A 23,906-nucleotide genomic window follows, 5' to 3' on the forward strand; every position below is an offset into this window, starting at 1 on the left:
GTGACTGGTTACAATGCGTTGGGGGGGGGGGATGGGAAAAAACTACGGTTAAGGACTACAGATTCGAGGGGCCCCTACCCGCAAAACAACCTATACAATTTGTTGGTTCGAAATTGATTTGGCTTAATTCGTGCACATTTTAAATTTGCCAAACGAACTCTCACCCCTGCCAACGAATATTGTGTTCATGCGAAAAATGCTGAATTTAACACTTTTCGACTATAGAATACCTTCTTTTCAACTATGTTGTTCTCTAATGGCTTTGTTTGTGGAGGGAAAGTTTTTAATTTAATTTGTATGCCGTTCGCAACTCCTTAATCATAGTGGTTAAAAGTTAAGAAACCCATTCGCCCATGCTTTTAATGGGATGTAATGGCATTGCGATCAGATTAGAACAATACAATTAGCAGAAATGTATGTCTTGGTTCTAACGCAACAAACATCATTTTTTTAAGGGCTTATAAATTTCTGTACTTCTATTTTCTTTTTTTTTGCATAGAAAATAATGAAAGGAATCGAATTCAGATCTTAGATTTGAATAAAGAATATTGCAGTATCGGTTTGCTAGTTTCTTTTACATAAAAACACGTTTTGTGGTAAATAATAATATAATATTCTTTGTAAAATTGAACACCTTCCTGTTTCTGGTTAAAAACTGAATGGCATTTTGCTTAAATAGCTCTAGCGACTCTTTTTACAACTGAAATTAAATTGCATTTCAAAAGACGTTTAACCTTTTCCATAAATTCACATGAATACAATATACCCCATCCTTGGTTATAACCATATAACCTCAGATACATAATGCACCCATAGAAAGACACCCAATTTTAAGTCATGAGCCTCATGAGAAAAGAATGTAGAAAATGCTGGCGACAGTGTTGTCCCAAAAAAAGGTGTGTTAATGGGAATCAATCAGATCGGATGTATATCTTTTGTGTTATTTCATTTTTTTTATATTTTACAAAGCAATCCTGTGACTGCGAATTATCGACATATGTTTAAAAAAAAATTCCCCATTTTGTGCTTTATTTAATTAAAAGTAAGTGAGATCTGACGGGAAAAAAGCGAGCTTGTCAACAGTGGCTGGTGGCTTCCCTGGGGTGCATTTAGGTCTAAAGCGGCATTTAAAATATTTACACAGCTGCCGCAAAACTATGTGCACACAGACAAACAAAAGCACACTTGTACGCACAAATACTAACATGCATAATACATTTTGCTCATTATAACGGCAAACATAGCATTTTGGGGGTTTTCCGAGGTTATGGGGGCGTTGAAAGCACATAGTTGCTGGCAGCTAAAAAAAAAAAAAAAACAAAAATGAAAACCTCAAACCCCAACCACACACAAATATTCAGAGTTTAGTTTGTTATTTGTATTAATGATGGTGAGGAAGCGAAAAAGCGCAAAACTAATACGAAACTTCGTTAATATGAAACGACAAAACTACTTAAAAACTTTCGCATGCCATAAGTCGATCCTACGGTGGCAGAAAACCCAAAAAAGCGAAACTAAATCCCAATCCCATGCCCAAAACCCAGTAGACCCAAGCTATAGTCTGAGGTAAACCCGCGCAAATAGTAGCAGTAGCAGCTGGAAAATCAGCAGGAAAATGTGAAACAGCAGCGGCAACGAAAACTAAAGTAAATAGCTAACAACAAGCAAATCCCTTGATGAGTTATTAAATCATTTTAAGCCACTTACAACTAAAAACAAATTGAAATATCACGCAATACCTTTGAGAGTTGAGCGCGAGACCCACGCGACTACCGAAACCACTCAAAGCACCCAACCACCCCAAAACCACCCGCTGCGTTCAGTTGGTGGTGCTAATGTTGCTGTTTTTGCTTGTAGCAGGCCAAACGTAACAACTTAATAACGTACTAAGCCTCAAACACAAATATGAATACCAGGAGCAAGCTGACTTCTCTGCCACGCCCCCCACCGCCCCCTCAATCCATATAGCCCGGTCGCATTTTTCGGCTGCTCACCTCAACTACCACTTACAAAAAGGGGGCGCACACACACATACACGCACAGAGAGAAAAATATTTGAGTTATATGAATTTATTTTTAAAAAATTATATTGTTCTTGACTCTCAGAAATGTATGCTTATTCAAACAAAGTGGAAATGATTTTTATACAAGGAAAAAGGAGTTTTAATTTTTGAATAGGGCCACAGCTTACATTTCATTTGAAAATAAATGCAGCCTTAAATACAACAATTCAACCATTTTTTGTGCCGTGCATACGCACCACATACCGAACTGAAAGTGCTTTCTGGTTGCCTGCGTAGATGCGCCGGTTTCTGATTCTCATTCAGCTCTTTTTCTGCCCCTGAGCCGCCCCAAAAACGCTAATAACTTTTAAGCTGAGCCCAAACTTTTTTCTGCCAACATCCGCCCAGTCACCTCAACGCACCACGCCATCGCCCCCCGCACCCCCCCCCCCCCCCCACACACACACACATTTCCTGCCCCTCTTGAGCGGTTCTCTCGTGCCTGACGATGCGACTTCCGCTTTTACCCCCCTCTTGGGTTTAGCTGCTTAGTACAGTGGTCTAAATTATGGCCTATTAAATTCTAATGAACTTGAGTTTGTTCAATTACGGCAGCTAAATGAATATCTGGACACTTTAGTTTTATAGAAACGGGCTGGTTATAAAATAATGCACTTTTTACACGACGGGGACAACTAAGCGTATACTTGATTTTTTAAGATCCCTAGAAATCTTTAGAATTCTTTCTAGATGTTCTAAACGGTTAATGATTTAAAGTGGCCAAAACCACGGTGCGATGTTGCTAGTTTTGGCCAGAGAAAAATCGCTGCCTATTCACGTCAAGGCGGCTTGTTGAAAACTTGCTCAATAGTTTGGTGCGACGCACTCACTCACTCGCACTGAAACGCACATACTCTGGTATTTGCCTACTTACATATGTATATATACATACACACTCCTGCACACTCACCTACTACTGTGCGGCGGAAAACTCGACTCACAGCCCGAAAGTCAGACGCATTGCCAAAAGCGGCTGAGGAAAAGCGACGTGTTTGCAGCGCAAGCAAAACTTTTCATTTAACTTTTTTTTTTGCGGTGGGAGGCGGTGTAGATGGAGGCTTTTCCGTCGAACCGGCGCCCCATGGAACTACCAGCATTAATATTGTTTTGTGTGCGAAAAATCAGCCAAAATTACGACACTTGAGTGTGTTAAAAGTTGCGCGCGCTGCTCGCATCTCACAGCTAGTAGCTCCATCTCTTTCTCATCGTATCATACCCCATCCTCTTCGCCACCCGCAAATCGAAAAGTAAAGGAAAAGTAAGGATGGCCAAAAAGAAAAAGTGAAAAGTAGCAGGAAAAGTTTGCCAACGGAGTCGCGCAGCAGGAGCACGCAAAACAGCAAAAGACAGCAGAAAACTTGGCCAAAACCGGCTGGCGACGGTGTCGAAAGGAGCGCAGCCAGCCTTGTCTATCACAGATAGCGTCCTGACAAGTCTGCTGGAAGGACACTGGAGGATTCACTAAGGGAAACACTGAAACCGAAATCAATAAATTCCATACTAAAAATAACCAAAGGATTCGATGTCCCTAAGTGATTAGGATCAACGTCTTTCACTCATTTCAGTTATCTTCAAGTTAATAGATTGACATATTTACTTGAAATGCACTATTAGGTTGGACTTGAACACTATTAGGTTACCATCTCTTACTTTTTAATAGTTTCGTATCTACTAATCTTTGAGAACTATCCTTTGTTGCAGTGTAGTTAAAACAGAATCCTGCGCTGCAGCATAAGCAGCTGAAAGTAGGTGGCCTAAACTGGAAAGGAGCGAGCTGGGGGCTGGGAGCAGCAGACATCTTTGATGGCTCGCCCTGAGCTCGGTGGCTGGTAGTTTGCTTTCCCTACTTTTGCCAGTTTACACGCACCGCTGGGATTTCACAATGGCAAAGAGGCGAAAAAGTTACCATGATCCATTAACGTTAATTGTTTGGCGGCGGTGGTGGCGTCGATGGCGAGGCGAAGCGAAGCGAAGTCGGCACAGTGAGACAACTTGCTTGGTATTTGCTCGACACGGCAGCAACTACAAACTTAACAATGGAGCTGGAGGAGCTGAGGCCAGGAGCTGTGGCTTCAGAAGCCACTACTACACTCACTACCAAACAGCCAAGGCTCGGCGAGGTGTGTATTACAATGACAGGGCAGGAAAGTTTTTCGGCTCATTCCGTCGCAACCCCCTCCAGCCACGATCCTCCATTGAAAAAGCCAGGCCAAGTCGAATGGAAGTCGAGGAAACAGACAAACGTGAAGACACGGAGAACCGGAGTTGACTAAATTCAATTAGAGGTGCCCCAAATTGGCATGCGCACACCTGTCATTCGACTTGATAATGATGCATCTGGTGCGGCCAACAAAAACTACGACAATCCTTTGGCAACTTTGTCCTTTGTCAGCGGCAAGTTAAGCCCATTTAAAAAGCGAAATTCAATCAATTTTGCACTCATACGGGTTTACATTTGGGGTAATTGTACTTTAAATTACATTGTACTTTAAATTACATTGTACTTTAAATTACATTGTATTTTACCAAAGTCAGTTAGAACCGATTTTTGTATACTGTAAACAGATTTGAAGATTTAACACTCACGGAAAATTATGTATTTGCGAGACTGCGAAATCGGATAGGAAGAGTCTCTGCCCCAAAAAGTTCTTCTAATTTTTAAGTAATTGAAATCCCACCTTTTCGCCCCCTAAAAACAAAAAAAAACCCACACACTGCCAAACTAAATCAATTAAAGTTATTCAAGCAAAATAAAACTCCAACCAAACTCGCTAAGAAACTGGGAAACAAGACATACAGAAACAGAGCAGAGAAAAAAAGTATGGAGAAAAAAGTGTGGGGAGAACCGGGCGGCTTTTCACACTTGTTAATCACATTTTCGCGTCTTAAGCAAATAGCTGGCAAACTCTGGTGCCCCCGACTCGTTGTAATTAAGCGGCTTAGGCGTTTGAAAGCCTCTGCGGCACAAAAGCGCTGCCTGCTTTTAGGCTTTCGGGCGCCACAAAACCAAGGTCGCTGCGAGTCTTCCGAGGGCAGTTTATCGAATTAAAAAAAGCAATGAGCAAGGAGACAAGGAGCCAGGGAGTTAGAGAGCGAAGAGGGCAGGATCACGGGACCGAGTCCAGCACAGTCCAGCTCACACTTCATTGTTCCCAACTTGATGCGAAGGGGAACAATAAAACTGAAGTGGCTGCAGGCTCTTCAGTGGGGAGTGTCCTTTCGACACTGATGAAAAAGAAAAAAGATTTCGTATTTGGACAATACAGTACGCATACTCTAGGTCCAAAGCAATTACGCCAATTCCTTTATCCAGTAAACAACTTGAATTTTCAAGGAACTCTTACAATAGTTTGAACCAACTAACTAACTATCACAATCGTACGTCCTATGGTTGTTTTTATCATATTTATTAAGTTTTTTATATTTATGCTAATTGGTAAAGTCTACAGTTTATAAACATTTGAAGCACACTGCCGGACAAATTAATCATTTCAAATATTTAGGTATATACATAAGTTGAGTTTATGATGTATTTTATTAATTAAATATCATCACCTCATCAAGATGAGGTCATATTTAATTATAAATTATTTACTCTAGAAAAATTCGAATTAAAGCCTAACTCAACTGTTTGAAATGCCGCATCACTTGTATTACACGTATAGCTCTTATTTGTGCTATAACTCATGATATTTTCCTAAAAGTTTAGAACTTCCTAATCGGTTTCATAGGGCTGCATATTTTCTTTAAGTGTTTGTATACATAGTGGGCGCGAAATGGGCCATGTGCGGCTGGTGGTGGTGGTAGTGGTTAGACGCGGGCAAAGTTGGCATAATTATTTCATTAACACTTAACAAGTGGCCAAGCCGAGTCTGGCGGGATCCGGAATTGAGGTCCGGGTTCGGGACCGGTCGGGGTTTTCTGCGAGGGACTGCGCGTTGCTGTCCGCCGCCGGAGCGCAAAAACTTTCGCATTACGCATTTGTGTGCAATTTTCAAATTAACAATTGTTAATTTTGCTATTGTTGGCAGCCTCGCTTTTCTTTTTCTTACTTTCCTTCTTTCCATCATGCGGGCAAAACAAAACGTAAAATGAACACAACAAGTTTAACAAAAAGAACAAAATTTTACAAATATATAAATTTGACCGCTTGCCTTTTAGAAATACACTTTTTTTAAATATATATTTTTTTTCTTTGGTTTGCCTGTGCACTGTCCTGTCGTCGGTTTCTTCGTTAATTTTTGTATTTTTTCTTCTACCAACTTTTTATTGCGTGTTTAGCATAATTTTTTAATAATTACATTTTTGTGTGCTTGACCAAAAATAAAGAAAATAATGATGAGACGGTGGAAGAGGGGCGAATTCGAAATAAGTAAGAAAGCAAGGAATAATAAGCAACAAGCTGTGGTAAAAGGAAACGAAACGCGCTCGTTTCGTTGACTGTGGGCAAAAGTTTAGCAAAGTTTATTTGCATTACTGACAAACTGTTTAATTAGGGATTTTTTCTTAGATTTTTCAACAGCGAAACTTTGCGGCACGATGTGCCTACATGCCCAGCTGTGCGCGAGTATTTGTGTTTGCGTTCGCCAGTGTGTGTGTGTGTGTGTGTGAGTGTGTTTTCCATAGCCACAAATACAATTAAACAGGGTAGGCGGCGGGAGTGCACACAACGAAACCAAAATAAAATCATCCTTAATCTGGCCAAAGTGTGTTGAGGTTGTGGAATGGTTGCAGAGTGCTTTTCCCCCATGATGGCTAATGTATCTGATATTCCTGTCGGTCTGCGCGAATTAAAGTTTATTAAAACACGCTTTCATTTAATGTGGATTTTCGGTAAAAAGTTCATTTATTTGTCGCATTATATAAATTTCATAACATATAATCCATTCCGAACTAATTTGATCATCCCGTTAATGATTTAAGGGAAAGCTGATTAAAATAATGATTATTTTTGCACAAAACAACGATTATGCAAACCCAAAATAAGTGAAATTTGTACAAATACCGCATTCCGAAGTCATTATAATTGTCTTATGGTTGCAGCCCGTATACTCATACAGTAAACGCAATAAAATGTAATCTAGTTGTTGGTTAAAATACTTGAATGACGCAGCAAACCAATCAATAGGTTACCGTCTAAAATTTACTGAAAAATAAATACACCTCAGATAATGGCAATATTCGTATTTATTCAAGCGTAAACATATCAAAAGTGAACAAAAGGAGTTCAGCAAACCGAAGAAATAATACGCTGACGCGATTCATTCAGAAAAGGAATGGTAAACTTATTGAAAAATATAATATTAATGAAGGTTGACACTATAGTGAAATATAAGAAATAGTGTATTAAATCAAGAGTTAAATTTCCTGTTATCAGATTATATTAGATAACCAATAGAAATTTGACACCTTAAAAAATATAAAGAATAAAATAAAAATAAAGTCCGGAAAATATTCATAAAATTGATCTATCCAAGTTCTTCTTAATGGGTGCAAACTGCTGGGTATATTGTTATTACCGTATTCTATTCTCATTGTTATTTCACACTGTTCGAAGTAGTCGAAGCTTCTGTGGGATTGTCAGCATTACGGAGTAACAGCAAAGGGGAGTCAAAACCGCAGACGGACGGACAGATAGCCGGAAGGACTGACAAACGGACGGATGGGCGGACGGACAGGACAGGCATCCACATTCTGATAGCAACTGTCAGTCACTCAAGCAGTCCGTTAACCAGGCAGCCAAGCGTTAGGACCTGGTCTGGCTGAACTGAGCTGAGCTGGCCAACAGAATTTCTGCGCATCATTGTAATTGTTAATTACTGCGATATTTATTCTCGTATTTTATTTTTTTGCAGGAGATTCTCCTCCTTTTAATACGCACGCACGCACAGGGCAATTTGGCCAGCTGCTGTTGCCAGCGGCTCGTGCATATTTATGCTTATGGCCACATCTTCTGGCCAGGCCACGAAGCGAAAGGAGCGCTGATTTGGCCGCCACACGCAGCTAACAAGCGATGACCACCCATTCCACCCACAGGCACGTCAACACCAAACAGCGTCGTCATGCCATTTGGTAGTGGGTGGAAAACGGTTGCTCAAGGAGGGCGATGCACTGGAAAAAATAATTTATGTTTGAAACTTTTGCAGAAGGCACCAAAAACGAGAGTTTTCGAAGTCAACTCTCTTCTTCTAAAAGTGCTTCCCTATAGCTTAAATATGCTTTTTATTTGATATATATAATTTATTTGAAAAATTGTATTAATTCAGATTTCAATTTATTTGTGATGAGCGATTGTAGCTTTCTTAAATTCTAAAAATATTAAGTTCTTATGACCTTTTATGGTACGCCTAACAAATGTATTCAGATTAAGTCATTAATTAGTTTACAAATTTTCTTTTAGTGAGGTAAAACTTTAATAATTGGTCTAGACATTCAATTTTGCAATACACCAACCATATTGCCTGCCGCATTATGTCAGATTGGCCTGCCGCCTGATAATAATTAAGATTTTTCATAGTGTGCAGCACCAGCTCAGCCAGAATGAGCCACGTCAAGTGAGTTCACAATTTTTGCGTGCTACCATTTTTCTTCCGCCTCTGTCAGTCGCGGGTTTCGTCTCTGTACGAGTGCTGCACGGATTATCCTTGGCATGCAACGCCTTTATCCTGTTTTATTTGTGTTGTTCTGGGGGTTCTCTGGTTCCTTCAGTTTTGTTCTGTTTTTTTTTTCTTCTTTTTTTTTCATTTCACCCGCTGATTTCGCTACTTAATTTTTTTGCCTTTTTTTGTGGCTGTAGCTGTAGTACGAGTAGCCGTCTGTCTCTAGGTCTGGTCGTCTATCTACCCTGTGTGTATCGTCTCGTTTCCATTTCTGGCTGGTCTGATTGGGCGTATTTTGTTATTTTCATGTTGAGCTGCTCTTCTGCTGCGGCTCCTGTCTGTCAGTCAAGCCAAAAAGGAGCCAGAAGAAGTCCTGGCCGTGGTCCTGCCTGGCTTTGGTCCCTGGATGGCACCCGCTCGTTTGTTCATTCGCCTTTTTTCCCACGTAATTAAAACTTGAAACGCATATGAATTAGAAAATAAAACGAAAAAAAAGAAGAAAATTAAGGATAAAGAAAGTAGAGAACGGAATAAAATACGAGTACGCGACCCGGAATGGAGCCATTTGATGGTACAGAATGACATCCTGTTTCCCGCAGCCTGACATCGTTAACATCGCTGATTAAGTTTTCTTGTCCTGTGCTCAGTCTGCATGTCACTCAACGTGATTTGAAATGAAATTTTTATAATTTCAGCTTCGCCCTTGGGCAAATCCACCCCCTCCGATCAACCCTTTTTAGCCACAGTGCTTATATATTTTAATGTTTAACTTTATTAAGTCGACATCGACTGACGTTGAGCACAAAATTTGTCTAGCGACCATAGAAATGTCCACCGAAACCGTAGTTGGCTCCAAATCTGCGATCATGGAAGTAATGCCAGTAAGGTTGAACAAAGTAGGAATTTCCATATGGAGCCCCATAATAGGGATTACCGATTGAATCAACATGCCTTCCTCCATAAAATCCAGCGCCAATTCCAAAAGCTCCAATCTGACGTCGTATCCGTTCTATAGCTTCATCTGAACTTTTTACTTCATCGGGCTGAAAATGATGTTCATCCCTTTCATCCTGAAACTTATTGTTTTCAGCCACTGCCACTCCAAAAATCAGTATTCCAAAAAGAATAACAATGCAGCAACGAAGTGTACTCATCTTAATTCCATTTAAAAAAAAATAACATTTTTTAAATGCAAGCAACTCTATTTATGAGAATTATCCGTCTTAAGCAGAGTAAACAAGTACTTGTTTTGATAATTACAGAAGAGACTTCTTTTGATTTTGACTAAAAGCTCTGCCAGTTTGCAACTTATCATTAGAAATCTAGATTTGTCTTTCTAAAAGGAGTTATAAATTGAATATTTAAACTTGGCCAAAGATAAAGTGCTCTTGTTATTTTATGAACATTTCCAGAGATATTCATATACCGCATCCGTTTAACGCCCATAATATTTAATACAGCTGAGCACTTCTTGTCATGGATATAAAAAAAAGAGTGCTTACCACATAAAAACTCGTTCTGCACTTGGTAAGATAATGAGAGCAGCAGCTCGTGTTGATATATTAGTAGCTAATCCTGGTCTGATCGTATCACATATATATATGCACATTAAATTAAGAACACCTAGCCGTAAAAGGGGCCGCCGAAGAAGGGCGGTGGCGGTGGGTAGAATCCGCCGAATCCACCGCCACCGAAACCGGGTCTCCGGAATCCACCGCCGCCTCGCCTTCCGCCAAATCCGCCGAATCCGCCGCGTCCTCTGCCGAATCCTTCACGGCCGAATCCAAATTGTCTGGCCAGGCGAACAGCCGGCATCTCCTGCTGCTCCTCCGCCTGATTTACATCCGCCAGAGTCAGTTGCTGTACATCCTCATCCGCCTGGGGGGCCGTGGTCCCCGACTGGGCCAGCAGGACCAGTAGGCCGGCACTTAGCACTAATAGATTCAGGTGGTAAATACGCATCGTTCCGTCTCCGTTGTCTTGTTCACCTAAAGTTCTTACTATAGTCGAGCTGATCCCCCGCCTAGGCTCTTTATATAGCTTTCGACCTGACCGCGATGACTGTGGGGTTCTAAACGAGTTCTCTGTGCCGACGACCTCCAGCAATTAAATTTCCTGAGCATAATCAAATGGCGAAGAAAACCCCCGACTCTCAAGAGCCCCCAGCTGAAATTGTAAACAACTGGGTGGAAAAAATAAAGAAAATAAAAACATCATTTCTACGCAGCTCGAACAACCTGTTTTGGGTTTTACCCACTCATTTTCGCACCTCATTCGCTACCAATTATGTTCTATAAAAATGTGAATAAGTTTGTTAATATAAGATAAGCCAATTAATAAGTTTCCAATTCCAAATTATTGCTCAATTAGTAAGAGCAAAATTGAAATTTAACAAAAAACGCTGCTCAAGTGCAAATGTGAACTGAATGTTTTAAAACCTCCGAATAAAAAGGTATATATATAAAAATGTAAAAATACATAAGTTGTGATAACCATAATCAAGAGCATATTTTTAACATAATGCTATACAACCTTCTGTTCCATGAGTAAGAGGTATAAATAACTAAAACCTTAAGATGAAATCATCACTTTACTACGTAATTTGATATTTCTAGAAAATGCACTAATCATATCTGTATCTTGTGTTATTCTCTGTGGTACTCAACTATTGTTTGAATTACGTAGAAATCTTACCTGCATATTTAATTAGAAGTAATCACAAATGTTCCGCAGAATTGGCAGAATTATACAATCTCGAATCAAAATGTACAGTCATTTGGATGACGGGAACAGAAAATGTAAGGCGTCTCAAATCCAATTACCAACACAAATACAACTTGCACATATGGGTAATTTCATTTGCCGACATCTAATGCTCATTAAGAGATTTCTTAAGTGCGGGCCACATGTGAGTTGTTTACAATTCAGAAATGACGCCCTCAGCGATATGCCATCCCCTTTGCCAAAAACGATACGTATTTATAAGCCATAAATAACGTGTAAACGAAAAGCCGCCACAAACAACAAGTATACGCCCGGTGGGCCAACAAATCGGGCTCAGCATCTCTCTTGTGGCGACACCAGCAATAACAACATAAGCAACAACAGCGGTAGTAACAACATCGCGGCCAAATTATAAGGCTATAAAAGGCAATAAAAAACTTTGCGATATCAAATTACAACGCCCTCATAAAGTTATAAAAGTTTCAAGCGTATCCAAACGCATAGCACGTTTCACGTCACGCCCCTTGTCACATTGCTCCATCTTTTTCTGGGATCTCGATTTTCCCTTCTGGTCCAGGCCTAATATTTTCAATAACAAATCAATCAGCTGCGGCTGCTGACGCGACGGTCAACAAGGATAATCAGTTTGAACGGCTTTTCCGACCCTCGCACTTTTGCCGCATTTTCCCATCGCCTGCTGCCAGCTGCTTGGGCGTTGCCCCTGTGTGGGCGGTCCATCGGAAAAGTGGGCGGTTGTGTATCCGAAGGTGCCGTAGATTTATTGAGACACGATTTCGATAAGAACGGCTCCGCCAAAATGGCCAAAAAGCAGAGGGAGTAGTAGTGAGCTGGAAATCATCGAAATGGCAATACTCTAAGGTCATTTTTAAAAAGCTGAATATGTAAAATAACTGTAAAAATTACATAAATACTGTTTTTTATTATTTTTTTAATATTCAATAATGACTTCATTACATCATAGCTGTCACACTTTAAAATGACTCTTAAATTGTGTAACTAGCAATTTATCCCCCACTGCACTCTCGACTGTATTAAAGCTCTTTTTAGTCTATTTGCACTAAAATTCTTAATCTTAAGCTGTTAAATTCCTTAAACCCCAACTATGCAAAGTCATTAAATCGCTGGGAAAAAAAAGGGAAAAGTCCACTTTTAACAAAGTTCCCAAAGTATACCGTGAAAGTGTAGACTAACAAAGCCTTTTACAAGACTGCGTTCTAGTAACAAGAAATTTTTCACGAGCCAGAAAAAATGAAAAGAGGGTGATGGGGCAACGAGAAAAAAACGAAAACTTTTATCAATGTTGGCGTATGACCCTTGTATGAGTGGGTGGGCTTTTGGAATGGTTGGGTTGGTTGGCTTCACTTTGCGCAGAGGTCAAGGGATAACAAAAGGCGTAAATTTAAAGCCAAGTTAATTTTTTAACAATAAAAGGGGCGCTTGTCAAAAGAGAAATTTTACAGCAAGCGTTTAATCTTAAACGACTTTTGCCATCCAACGCGATTGGCAAGTTAGATAGCAAACGCCAGTGGCAGCAGCCGAAGCAAAGTTTCTTCAATGGACTGCTTTGTTATAAGTAGGAAAAAGCAAACAAACCGTGAACGAACGAATTAAATGCTGATTTACAGTCCAAGAAAAAAAATTTTCAAATTTATCTTCATTTTTATACGTATACTTGTACTGTGAAAGACTGGAAGTTTGAAGGCTCCAAAGTTTAAATACTGTGGCATACTTTTAATCAGCTTCTTAATTTAGCATTGATTGCTTCAAGTCATCCTGTTTCTTTTCGTATCCACATTCATTTTTTTTCCTAGTGCATTCACAAACAACATTTAACCCTGAAGACCAATGCCAATCACTGAAAGCCATGCAAATGACAAGGAAATTAAGTGAATCAAAGAAGAGGGGCAAATGTATTTCGAACTTAATTAGAGCGTGCTTGATTGCACTTTGATTTCAAAGTCTATTTCTAGCGTTTTATGCTTAGTCAGTCACAGATGATTGCTGCTTGGTTTCTAGCCTCCAAATCCGCCACCGAAGCCACCGCCTGGTCCTCCGAAGCCGCCTCCCGGACCGCCAAAGCCGCCACCTGGACGTCCACCAAAGCCACCGCCTCCGAAGCCGCCTTGACCTCCGAATCCGCCGCCTTGACCTCCGAATCCACCGCCTGGACCTCCGAATCCGCCGCCTTGACCTCCGAATCCGCCGCCTGGACCTCCGAAACCGCCTCCCGGACCGCCAAAGCCGCCGCCAAACTGACGTGCTTGGCGTGCTGCCACCGGAGCCTGGACACCTGCATCCACATCCAGAAGTTGCGCCGCCACAGGATCATATGTGGCTGCTGATGAGCCGGCGACCAGGAGAATGGTCGCCAGGGCAAGGCAAACAAATGTGCGCATTTTCGAGGAAACTTCTGCTACTAATCACCGGCAAAGTTTCGATGGATTCTACGAAGTCTCTGCTCTGCGGCCGGTCAATTTATATGATTCGGAACTTATCGACTGGCAATGGGGGAGCGAATAAAAGTAGAAGTGGTTCGACTGGGCGCGGAACATCAAAGTTGTGAGTGTTACGCCAGAACTGAAATGTATACAACGAGCAGAGCGATTCGTATTAACTGTCTGGCTAAGCGCTATGAGCAACAACAATAAAGCTGCTCCATAATAATAACCAAAACCTATTAGGCAACAGAAACGGAGGCAAACTTTTTGGCAAACACCCCACCAAATGTATAGACGAAGGGGGAAAGTCTGAAGTGGCCAGCCGGTTCAGGATGGGCTTTCTCCGGACGACTATTCAAATGCGCAAAACATTCAAGTTTCTTTGGCTCGCACAACAAAACAGATCGATAGACAAGTGGCCAAGCCAAGTGTAGATGGGAAGCATCATCTCAAGTGGGCCTCTCCATTCATCTTTCGTCTGTCGGATTTCGTAAGGCTTTTCAATGCGGGAAGTTCGGGGATTTTGTTTTGTTTGTTTGACTTAATTAAAATCTAAGGGTAAACAGTCGACGCAACTGGTTGTTATTCAAATGTCATCAATGTTGTCGGTTTCATTTTTGGCCAACGCACTGACTCATTTCGGTTATTAGCTTGCTCAGTGGTTAGCACATTTTAAGATCTGGTTCGGTCATTGTTAATCAAGATTTAGCACTTCATTTATAAGTATGGAATATTCAATACTATTTACAAAACAAAGGAACTCTGCCGTAATTAACTATACAAGTGTACGTAATAGTACAAGTGTGCGTGTTATAAATAAAAACCTAGATTTAATAGGTTTATAAGCGGAGAAATCCTAATTTATGAAATTCTCAGAAATACTAATAATTAATAATAATACTTAGTAAACAAAATCAAAAGCCAGTTTGTTGTTGATCTTCAAAACCCATTTTAGGCAGACTCGTTATCTTACATAACAAAAAATGGCGAAACATGTTTTATATTTAAAGCAGAAGAAACCATCAGCTTATTATATTTATTTTCTTATTTTTAATTACTTTATTGGCTGGAAATATTTTGAAATGCTTAGAAAACATTAATTCACCTGACCTGACCTAATATAATAAATGTAAACCAACAATTTGTATCACTTTCTGGAGAAATAAAAACCGAGATACGAAAACTTTTTATTCAATTATGCACTCAAAGTGTCTGTTAAAATAAATCTGCTACGTCTGAAACTTGTATATTAAACTGATTTGCTGTCTGACCTGTCATCCGTCAATTGCCGACCATCAGTTGAGTTCAGTTCAGTTCAACGGGGATAAGGTAAAATGTAGAAAATGACAAGACTGCCTACGTTTTTCACAACATTATAGCCATCCTTCTGCGACGAGGCAAAACTTTGTGTTGAACTTTTAAAGAAGTAACAAACAAAATGCAAGCAAGAAAATATTAAAAACTTTTAAGGGGGACTCGCATTAAAAAAGATTCGCCTTGCTTAAGCAGGTAAAAAACATCTAAATTGAATGGCACGTGATTTAATGTTTATTAGCACTTTTTAGTTTGCCAACATTTTTCATATCAACTAATTATAATGTCATCGTTATCACCATCAAAAAACTATTCAGCTTTCCAAACTAATATCACTTATTTATACCGTTTGAGACGTATTTTCAAGTTTTCATTCAAGGTCGTGTAATTTTTCTATAACGCACATTAAAAAGCTACAACATTTAAACAACCATGAACCTGGTCTACCTATAATTTATGGAATTTTATGGCCAAAAACCTGAACACCTGGCCAATGTAAATCAGTAATTCTACTAATCGTCTTCTGTGAAGTTGGTAGAAGGTAGAATTTTGAGGGTTAAATGTTTGCCTGGCCTTTCTGAAAGTTTTCTGCTGCCTTTTTCTACTTCCACTGATTATGACAGTCATAGTCAAAATACTTTTTCGCTGCGCCGTCGGTGGTCGAGTAAAAAGTGTATTTTTAATTTATACCGCGTCTGAAATTTCCTTTTTTCTATCTCTCATTGAGTTTTTTTCTCGTTGCAGTCAATCTCTCTCTCTCTTGGTGGAAATTTATGCGGAAGTTTATGCCATCCAGTGAATTTTGTAAGAGGGAGTGGAGGTCATCAAAATGTGCATCATTTTTACGTTGACATCGTTAATTGACCCAGTTTTGTGGACTAGACTAAAAGCGTTTAAATTTGAATAAGCAAATTTTGGCAGCGAAATGGAGCTGGCGATGGAGAATACTTCGCGTTTTGCATAAATGAATGAAAATGCCGCAGCTACACACAACCAAGGATTAGACAGCGGATTTAACCGAAAAACACATGCGCCGAATACCGCAATAAACCAATTGAGAGCTATTCAAGCCGTCTATAGAGCCATCGAGCATTGTTAATGGCCGGCCCGCGCTCATAAAACAAACAGCGAAGCCAAACAGCAGCAAACAGGCCAACAACCAAACAGGCCGGCAAGCTGGCAAACTAGCAAACTGGCCAAACTCGGCAAACAACAAGAGCAACAGCTAACAGCAATTCACACTTACGCACCCCGAAGTGGAAGGCGTCTGCCGAAAGTCTGGGAATGGGAATGGGAATGGTGTGGAGTGGGTATGGGAATGGGAGTGGGAGTGGAAGTGGGTCTGGGCCTGGTCAATAGCATAACTAACCTTCAAATGAAATTAGCACATTTACACAGCTTACCTGACCGCAGAAGCAGTGCGGCCAACTTGGCTATTAAGTCGCTAAAGTTTCAAGCCTAATTGTGTGCAAAAGTATGCAACAAATTTGTATTAGTTCCGAAATGTAATGGATAATTGCTGTAATGTGCATGCTTGGCATACTTTTGAACACCTTTAAACTTAAACTTCTACTTAAAAGAATAAAAATAAAAATATCTTACAAATATGCCAAAAATTAGCCACGAATTTTAGGTGTTTAAATGGATGTGTGCGATTTTAAACAGCTTTATTGTAAGTCCCTTGTAGCTTAAAATAATATTAAATCTGATTTTAAGCCCTTTTAATTAAAACTTCAGTTATTACCAACACTCATTACATAAATGCCAAATTTGTTATATATTTTTAATTTTATTTACCCACTTACTGTAATCCGAAATGGCCAACACTGGTCAGAAGTTGGTGCCGCCGCAAAGTGAAATGTTTTGCTCTTTAAACTGGCTGCCATTCGATTTCATGAGCGCCACTTAGCGTGCCACCAAAAAATTCCCGGTCGCAAGCATATGAATTGGCTTTTTGTTCCATTTGCCGCTGCGGCAATGGAGGCTGGGGCATCGTACTCGCATATTTTAATAGTTTGTTTTATGGCACTTACATTAGCATCTAATTTCTGCTAACAAGCGGCCGCAAAAAGCCAAACAAACAAACAAACAAACAAACGAACAAACAGGGCGAAACAAAAGTTTCCATTTTATGCCCAAAGTTCTAGGCTATAAAGACACCGGTCGCGACTTGGCCAGGTCACAGTTTGCAAGCGGAGTGCGCGGAGCAATCATAAAGCCACTGATAAAGTCAAGCGACCAGTAAAGCAGTTCAAGGAGCCATAAGGATAATGCGTAGCTGGTTTTTATTTGGATTATATGCGCTGCTAATCGCCGCAACAGTTGGCCAACCGCTGCAGCAAAATGAGTCCGGAAAAAACGAGGATAGCGAAAGGAGCGAGCGAGTGAGTCGCCAAATTCCCTATTTGGGTGGCTACGGAGGATATGGTAGTGGCTACGGCGGATTTGGAGGAGGCTATGGAGGCTACGGAGGCTATGGCGGCTATGGCGGACTCGGCGGTTATGGGGGATACGGGGGCTATGGAAGCTACGCCGGCATACGCTCCTCACTTTATCCCTACGGCAATCTGTATGGCGGCAGCGGCTTGGGACTGGCGGGCGGATATTATGGTCGTCCTTATGGTTATGGCGGTGGCTATAATATTGGATATCCGGCCATTGGCGGCTTCGGTGCCACCGGCGGCGGCATCTTTGGTGTTAGTCCATTCTAACCATTCGCTTAAGTGGATATATGAAATAAAAAACCAAAACGAAAAACTAAAATCCTTGGCAAAACTAAACTCGAAAAAAAAAGATTATACAAATATGGAGGGGAGGTCTAGCTGTGGCTCAATAAGCTGGGATTACCTAATGATCCCTCAGCTGGCCATTTGACATGGTAATGTGATTGTGGTCGATTGGGAAAAAATGCAAAAAATACAAAATTTGCTTTACAGATTGACCTATTTAAGAGATTGGTTCCGAAGTTAAACGGTAATATCTACAAATTTGTTTAATATTTTGGGTAGAAACAATTTCAGGGCACTAACGAAAAGGGAAAGATTTAAGATGATAGCACATTTCAAAGGATTAGCCAGCTCTTCTAATAATAAAAGCCCTTACTCTCTTAAACGATACGAAATTCCCAGTAGTCAACTGTTTCACTTTGATGGCCCCAAGATATGGCTGTTTATTTGCTCGAGTGTCCAGTCGCTTCTTTGAAGCAATTCAAAACGATTATCGCCTTCATTCATTAAAATCTAGCGTGGCTTACCATATTATTTACACAGCTTTGCGTTAACCAGAGCTCAATCATTTACATTTAGTGGTGCGGGGGGGGATGGAATGGATGGAGGAGCTTAAGCAAATAGAAAGATTTTGCAGACAGGAAGAGCTCACTTCTTTTTAGATTTTAATTGCCGATAGTGTAAGTAAGCACTATGCTGACATGTCACACCGCAAAAGCAACACACTCCTCTACACTCGCAGGCCAGTCGAGCGGAGTGTCCGAGTGCCGTTTAATTAGTGTGTGACTTTTAAACGACTTGCATTGCACATACGCCCCGTTGCGCACGCTTTCGCTCAGTGTAGACAAACACACACACACACACACACGTGTAAGTTGGTCGGAGTTGGTTGAAAGAGCGTACGCAAACAGCAAAACAAGCAACAGGACATCGAAGACACACACACACACACGGAGAAAGGCGAAGAAAATGGGGGGGAAATGTCCGATGTCCGATGCCCTAACGAGCTACGTGAGCATGAATTATTATTTCAATTAACAAGAACGAAAAACGACAAGGACTGCAGTGGGCCAATAAAGTCATCACTATTTGCATGCACCGCATGTTGGGAATCCTTAATAATTTACAATGGCATGCCGTCAACTAATTGTGGTGTTTGGGCTTCTTAGTTGACTTTGTTATTGCAGTAACTGAGCATAAATTAATAATCATTTGCTCCTAATGACTCCCTGCATTCCAAATAATAATGCGCTGCTAACGGCTATCAAATTGATTTTGGTTACGTATTTTATTATTGCTTCAATGTGAATTTGGTTATGATAAATGCTAAAATAATATTAGTATTGACCTTTTACATATATGACAAAATCGTTTAAAGCTATTTGCCCTTGCTATGTAATTTTATTAGCTTCTGATTTTTGATAAACCATTTTTGAGCATGTGATCACTATAATTATTTTGAAAACCATCATCATACTAAATTGGTATTAAACAACAAATTTTTAAATTTAAAAATATTTAAGCATATTCTACACATAACCCTTGAATATTCCTAGGCAAATGGGATGATCTAGCTTATGTACCACGCTCTGTAAGGGATTAATCGTTTGACAACTTGGCTTTCACAATCCGCATCCGTTGACAAATACGGAATGTGTCCGCTTGTCTTTCATCCTCTTCGGGGAAACTCTGATTGCGCTTCTACTTGGTGCCGATTATCTTTTAATGTCCCTTCAGGCACTAGCCAGGGGTATTTTTTTTTTTCTAGAGCGGAGAAGGATCCTGGCAACACTGGAACCGCCATTCATTCAATCCTGGCGGTGCTGCTGTTGCTGCTTTATATGCGCTCGCCACTCCTTTCAGTGGGCTTCGCTTTTGATTTGGCCAACGCTTTTGCCAATTGCACTCGAAATTGCTGCAGCAGCGGCGCTGTGTTTAAAATGGCAATCAGATAACACCTTCCTTTTTAGCCATATTCCACTCTATACCTCCATTCAGAGCCAGATGGTGCGGTTGCCGTGGCTGCCTGCCTGAATTGAAAACTTATATATATTTGCTTTTTATGCGTAGTTCGGTCGTGGGAACGAGTATGCTAAACTAAACTAAACTGACTGACTGACTAGAGGCAGTGGGCCAGAATGGGTTGCCAGTTGGCATAAGCTTTATACATTTTTACGCTTTGTGGCCACCGCAATGTGTGTGTGAGTCTGTTCTTTTGTGTGTGTATTTGCATGTGTATCAGCTCAAAGTAGCGTGAAATAAAAAAACGTCGACACTTGAGACCGAAGCCTTTGAGTGCTGCCAGTGTTTATATAAATTTATATATATATATATATATATAAATGTACGTATGTACGTTGCTGTGGCACAGTCCTATCGCGTTGAAGCGTAAAAAAAAGTAGATGAAAATAAAAATACAACAAGATGATGGCCGGCAAAAAGCACAGCTATAGCCGCAGAAAGAAAGCTAGTTTTGCGAAAAGGACCTGGTGTGGAAATTGAAATCTCTATGGCGAGTGCTCAAGGATCTGTCCATCAAAGTGGCAGCCTAAGAAAGGCACACTAAGGTTCTCAAACGGATGACCACACAAAGCAAAGAATGCAGTGGGAGAAAACTATACTTGTTTGAAAATAACTTAAAATGTTTTAGAGAACTGTTTTCATTTCTAAATAACTCTGCTTTCTTCTGGTATGCTAAAATATTCATATAAAAAGAATAAAACCCCAGAAGAGAGCAGTATTTTCTCTGAGTGCCGAACCCAATTGAAAGGTAGCAGGAACTTGAGTCGGGTGCAGGTGAGGCTGTGGTTGGGCCGCAACCGAAATACCTTTGCACCTTCGCACCCTTTCATCAGCAAAGTGGCCGGAGCAACAGTTGTGCCCATGTAGTTTTCAAAAGGAATAAGGACGTCGGCCTAAAGGGTGGGATTTGGGTACCATCTTCTGGGCGGATGTACAAAGACCGCAAGCTCCTAGCCAAACAGTTTAAAGCGCATTAAACTTATCTGATGGCCAAGGCGTCCAAACGACCAACCTACGGACCATTGGCTATGTACACAGCTCGCAGCTCTCGCTGTGATAAGAGCCACTTGGCCTATCAATGCATTTTAAACGAGAGCCTCGTAAGCCTGACTAATGACAAATTAATATTAACAAAGCAATCTGCTGATGCTGATGCTGCTGCTGCTACTCGGCTGCCCCCGCAACAAAACCGAGAACAACAAATGCCAGGGGCCGGGTCGCTCTGATTTGCCTGGAATGTTACTTAATTGGAACTTAATGTCCCTCGAATTGTTTACAAACACGAGCGACCCAGAGGGACGCAAATCGGTTGGGGGCGAAACGGTTGGTTTGGCCGCACGCAAATGGAGGAGTGAGCGGACAGGACAACGGACAACGGACAGGATATCGGCGGAGAAACGGTTTTTAGATAAAGCAAAGTGGCGACAGCTCTGAGCAACACTTCAAAATGAGATCCAAGCGGGGTGAAAGTGAAAGAAAAATGCGTTTTAAAGTGACACTTGATGTAGGTAATGTGACAGCATTACAAGCAAAGGCAGAAGAAGCGAAACAAAATGGCATAAAATCGTATAAAACGATACAAAAGTACGCCGGGCACTGAAATGTATAATAGTGGACCTTGAAATGCCCTGTGATTTATCAATATATATTTTTTAATTCAATAAATTTCAAACAGAGTTTCTTGTATATTTAAATTTTAGCAAAAATTAAGGCTGCTTTCAAAAGTAACATTTTGAAACCTTTCAAACTTGATTCTTGTTTCCCGACAGGTTAAGAATTTTATAATTTTGCGAAAAATAATGTTAACATTTTCTGTCTTAATCAAAATGAAAATGCTGAGAATTCAGTATGTGATTCATGGGACACAAGCACATTGCCGCTTTTCCGTTTCGCGTTTCCCGGCCGGCGCTTTAATTTGCTCACTCCATTGCGCCAGACATCAGGAGCAGGAGACGAGTCCGCTGGCCGGTGGACATTATCTTAAGAGCAGCCAGCACTTCCCCGGATCCCTTCGACAATAAGTCCTGAGTCGCGTCCAGCGTTGACAGCTGTTACAGCTGCAGAAATATGCAAATTGGAAGGCGTTTTAATAGATAAAGAGCACAGGCAGCGTGCCGCGGCGACGGCGAGAGTGCCACGCAGGACACTCGACGAAAAAGGACCGACCCGGCTCACAATGGGAAATGGCGTGGCGAAAATGTTGGAAGAAGCGCGGCTAAGTGGAAGGCAGCCATAATAATGCCTTTTGTTGCATATTGTGAAGTTAAATGCGAAAAGCTTATAATCTTATTTCACCAAAAGGGAGCTGAAGCATTTTAGATTTATTTTGGGCTCCCGAGAAAGCCAATTCATATTAGTTAATATAGCAAAATGGAGCAAATTAAATTAGATTTTGTAAATAACATTATATGAATCACAAAAATACAGTGTTACCAAATTACTTCTGCAGGAGTCTTAAACTTTTTGAATTCTGATTTTAATAGTTTGTTGCATAAATTCAAACACCTGGATCGGTTTATGGTTTTAAAATAAATTATTTAACTTATCGTTGACAAACACTTACTTTACAAATAAAATTCACGTTGCTGTGGCTTTTCCTTAATATTGATACATATATTGTGATCATAAGTTTCATAATTGTTCAATTATTTATTAAGCTCGAAAGTATATTTTCACTGAATATGCAAAAAGTGAAAATACAATGTAAAATTGTGATATTTCTCTCTGGAAACAGCAATGTGATGAAAAATCAGGTGGTCACCGAGTACGCCCACTCCATCACCTGGCAATTCGACGGGGAATGTGTCCTTTAACGCGGTTCCAACTTAAAATGCAAAATACAAACCCGAGGGTTCGACGGCTTCAAGTTGCGTTGTCATGCCCACGACGACGAATGTCCTGGCTGGCTGGGTGCTCCGTTGTCCATCCGATTGGCAGGACCCAATCCTGTTGCTCGCCCTTTTTTTGTTGTTGTTGTTAGCCACCCGGCATTTGTTTTTTCGCGGCGCCCTTTTTTTCCATGCCGTATTTTTCCATGGCCGGGACCTTAACACTAAATTGACTTTTAATGCAAAATAAACCAAAATAATGTATTGCGTAATTTTCTTTAAAGAATTTTTACATTAGCATTTCAAAAGAGATTTTTCTTTGTTGCCCTGCGAAGCGCTAGTCGGCTCCTTGCGTTTTCCCTCATCTCATTCGCAATTTTCCCCGACCCTCGTCGCATTTTCACGCCCTTGACTTCGCTATCATCCGTTCACCTTTTCGCTGTGTTGGCCATTTGCTAAGTGCGACATTAAATGTTGCGTGAGGATAATCCAATCTGCTTGACATGAATTTTAATTTGCATTGAGTAATTAGCCCAAGTTCATTTCGCTGGCCAGAGTCCTTCCAAATGCTAAATGGAATTTGTCTGAAGACAGTTTTAGCCGTTCCTCCATTCCATTCTCTCTATCTGTGTCCTTTGGCTTTGGCTTCCTTCGCTTCTCATACATTTGCTTGATTTCGTACAAATTAAACTAATTTGGTTTTCCCTACCTTTTCTGGTTGCCGAATCTGCAGGACGTTTGGCACATTTGCTGATTACGCTCGTCCTGCTTGGTCTACATAGGAAAAAAATGTAGTTACTAAGCTCATTTTTATTTAATGATATTTGTAATTTAGGTTTTATAAGCAAAAAGTAGCAAAAGTTGAACACTTCAAAAGATATATTTTTAACAGTCATTTCTTTGGTTATTTTAGTAGTTCTGAATTTTATACCTTAAAAGGTGCAAATTTTTTCTAAGTGCTTCTTTCACTATATCCTTGAATCCATGGCTCGTCAGCAGGCAATTGAAACAAACAATAAAACGTGCGCTTTTCGTAATTTAAATCAGACAGAGAGATGGCTAAAAAAGGGACTTTTGCCGCATTTAAAGTTGGCACACAGAGCGAGATGGCGAGTTCGAGAGTGTGAGAAAGAGAGGGCGAGAATGAAACGAGAGATTGAATTTCTGCTTG

At 40.5% G+C, this 23,906-nt stretch overlaps 3 protein-coding genes and 1 long non-coding RNA gene across 7 annotated transcripts; 1 reads left to right on the top strand and 3 right to left on the bottom strand.

The window, feature by feature from the left end:
- Positions 1-8,503: 8,503 nt before the first annotated feature.
- On the bottom strand, positions 8,504-10,672 carry CG9759 (uncharacterized protein). Of its 3 annotated transcripts, NM_169527.2 has the most exons (2): positions 10,165-10,672; positions 8,504-9,117 (listed from the first exon to the last, which is right to left on the bottom strand). In NM_169527.2, exon 1 carries the CDS (start codon positions 10,622-10,624, stop codon positions 10,286-10,288), a length of 339 nt encoding a protein of 112 aa, NP_731821.1. In that variant the 5' UTR covers positions 10,625-10,672; the 3' UTR covers positions 8,504-9,117; positions 10,165-10,285. The 3 variants fall into 3 exon arrangements, with proteins under 3 accessions (NP_731821.1, NP_001287315.1, NP_650296.1); NM_001300386.1 differs by having other exon boundaries at positions 8,796-10,672; NM_142039.2 differs by lacking the exon at positions 8,504-9,117 and having other exon boundaries at positions 10,179-10,672.
- A 2,336-nt stretch (positions 10,673-13,008) lies between these two features.
- Positions 13,009-13,859, bottom strand: CG9757 (uncharacterized protein). Of its 2 annotated transcripts, none has more exons than NM_001275608.1 (1): positions 13,009-13,859. In NM_001275608.1, exon 1 carries the CDS (start codon positions 13,801-13,803, stop codon positions 13,420-13,422), a length of 384 nt encoding a protein of 127 aa, NP_001262537.1. In that variant the 5' UTR covers positions 13,804-13,859; the 3' UTR covers positions 13,009-13,419. The 2 variants fall into 2 exon arrangements, with proteins under 2 accessions (NP_001262537.1, NP_476675.1); NM_057327.5 differs by having other exon boundaries at positions 13,292-13,859.
- A 3,483-nt stretch (positions 13,860-17,342) lies between these two features.
- CG9269 (uncharacterized protein) lies at positions 17,343-17,918 on the top strand. The gene has a single exon (NM_142040.2). The coding sequence runs from the start codon at positions 17,430-17,432 to the stop codon at positions 17,868-17,870; it is 441 nt and encodes a 146-aa protein (NP_650297.1). The 5' UTR covers positions 17,343-17,429; the 3' UTR covers positions 17,871-17,918.
- Positions 17,919-19,175: 1,257 nt separating this feature from the next.
- Positions 19,176-19,985, bottom strand: lncRNA:CR45680 (long non-coding RNA:CR45680). Its single transcript, NR_125158.1, has one exon. It is a non-coding gene; the product is annotated as a long non-coding RNA:CR45680 (long non-coding RNA).
- Between the last annotated feature and the right edge of the window lie 3,921 nt (positions 19,986-23,906).

Source organism: Drosophila melanogaster, chromosome 3R, assembly GCF_000001215.4.
Source record: "Drosophila melanogaster chromosome 3R".
NCBI lineage: Eukaryota > Metazoa > Arthropoda > Insecta > Diptera > Drosophilidae > Drosophila > Drosophila melanogaster.

Coding starts and splice junctions, on each gene's coding strand:
- CG9759 (NM_169527.2), bottom strand. CDS start 10,624: ATGCGTATTTACCACCTGAATCTATTAGTGCTAAGTGCCGGCCTACTG.
- CG9757 (NM_001275608.1), bottom strand. CDS start 13,803: ATGCGCACATTTGTTTGCCTTGCCCTGGCGACCATTCTCCTGGTCGCC.
- CG9269 (NM_142040.2), top strand. CDS start 17,430: ATGCGTAGCTGGTTTTTATTTGGATTATATGCGCTGCTAATCGCCGCA.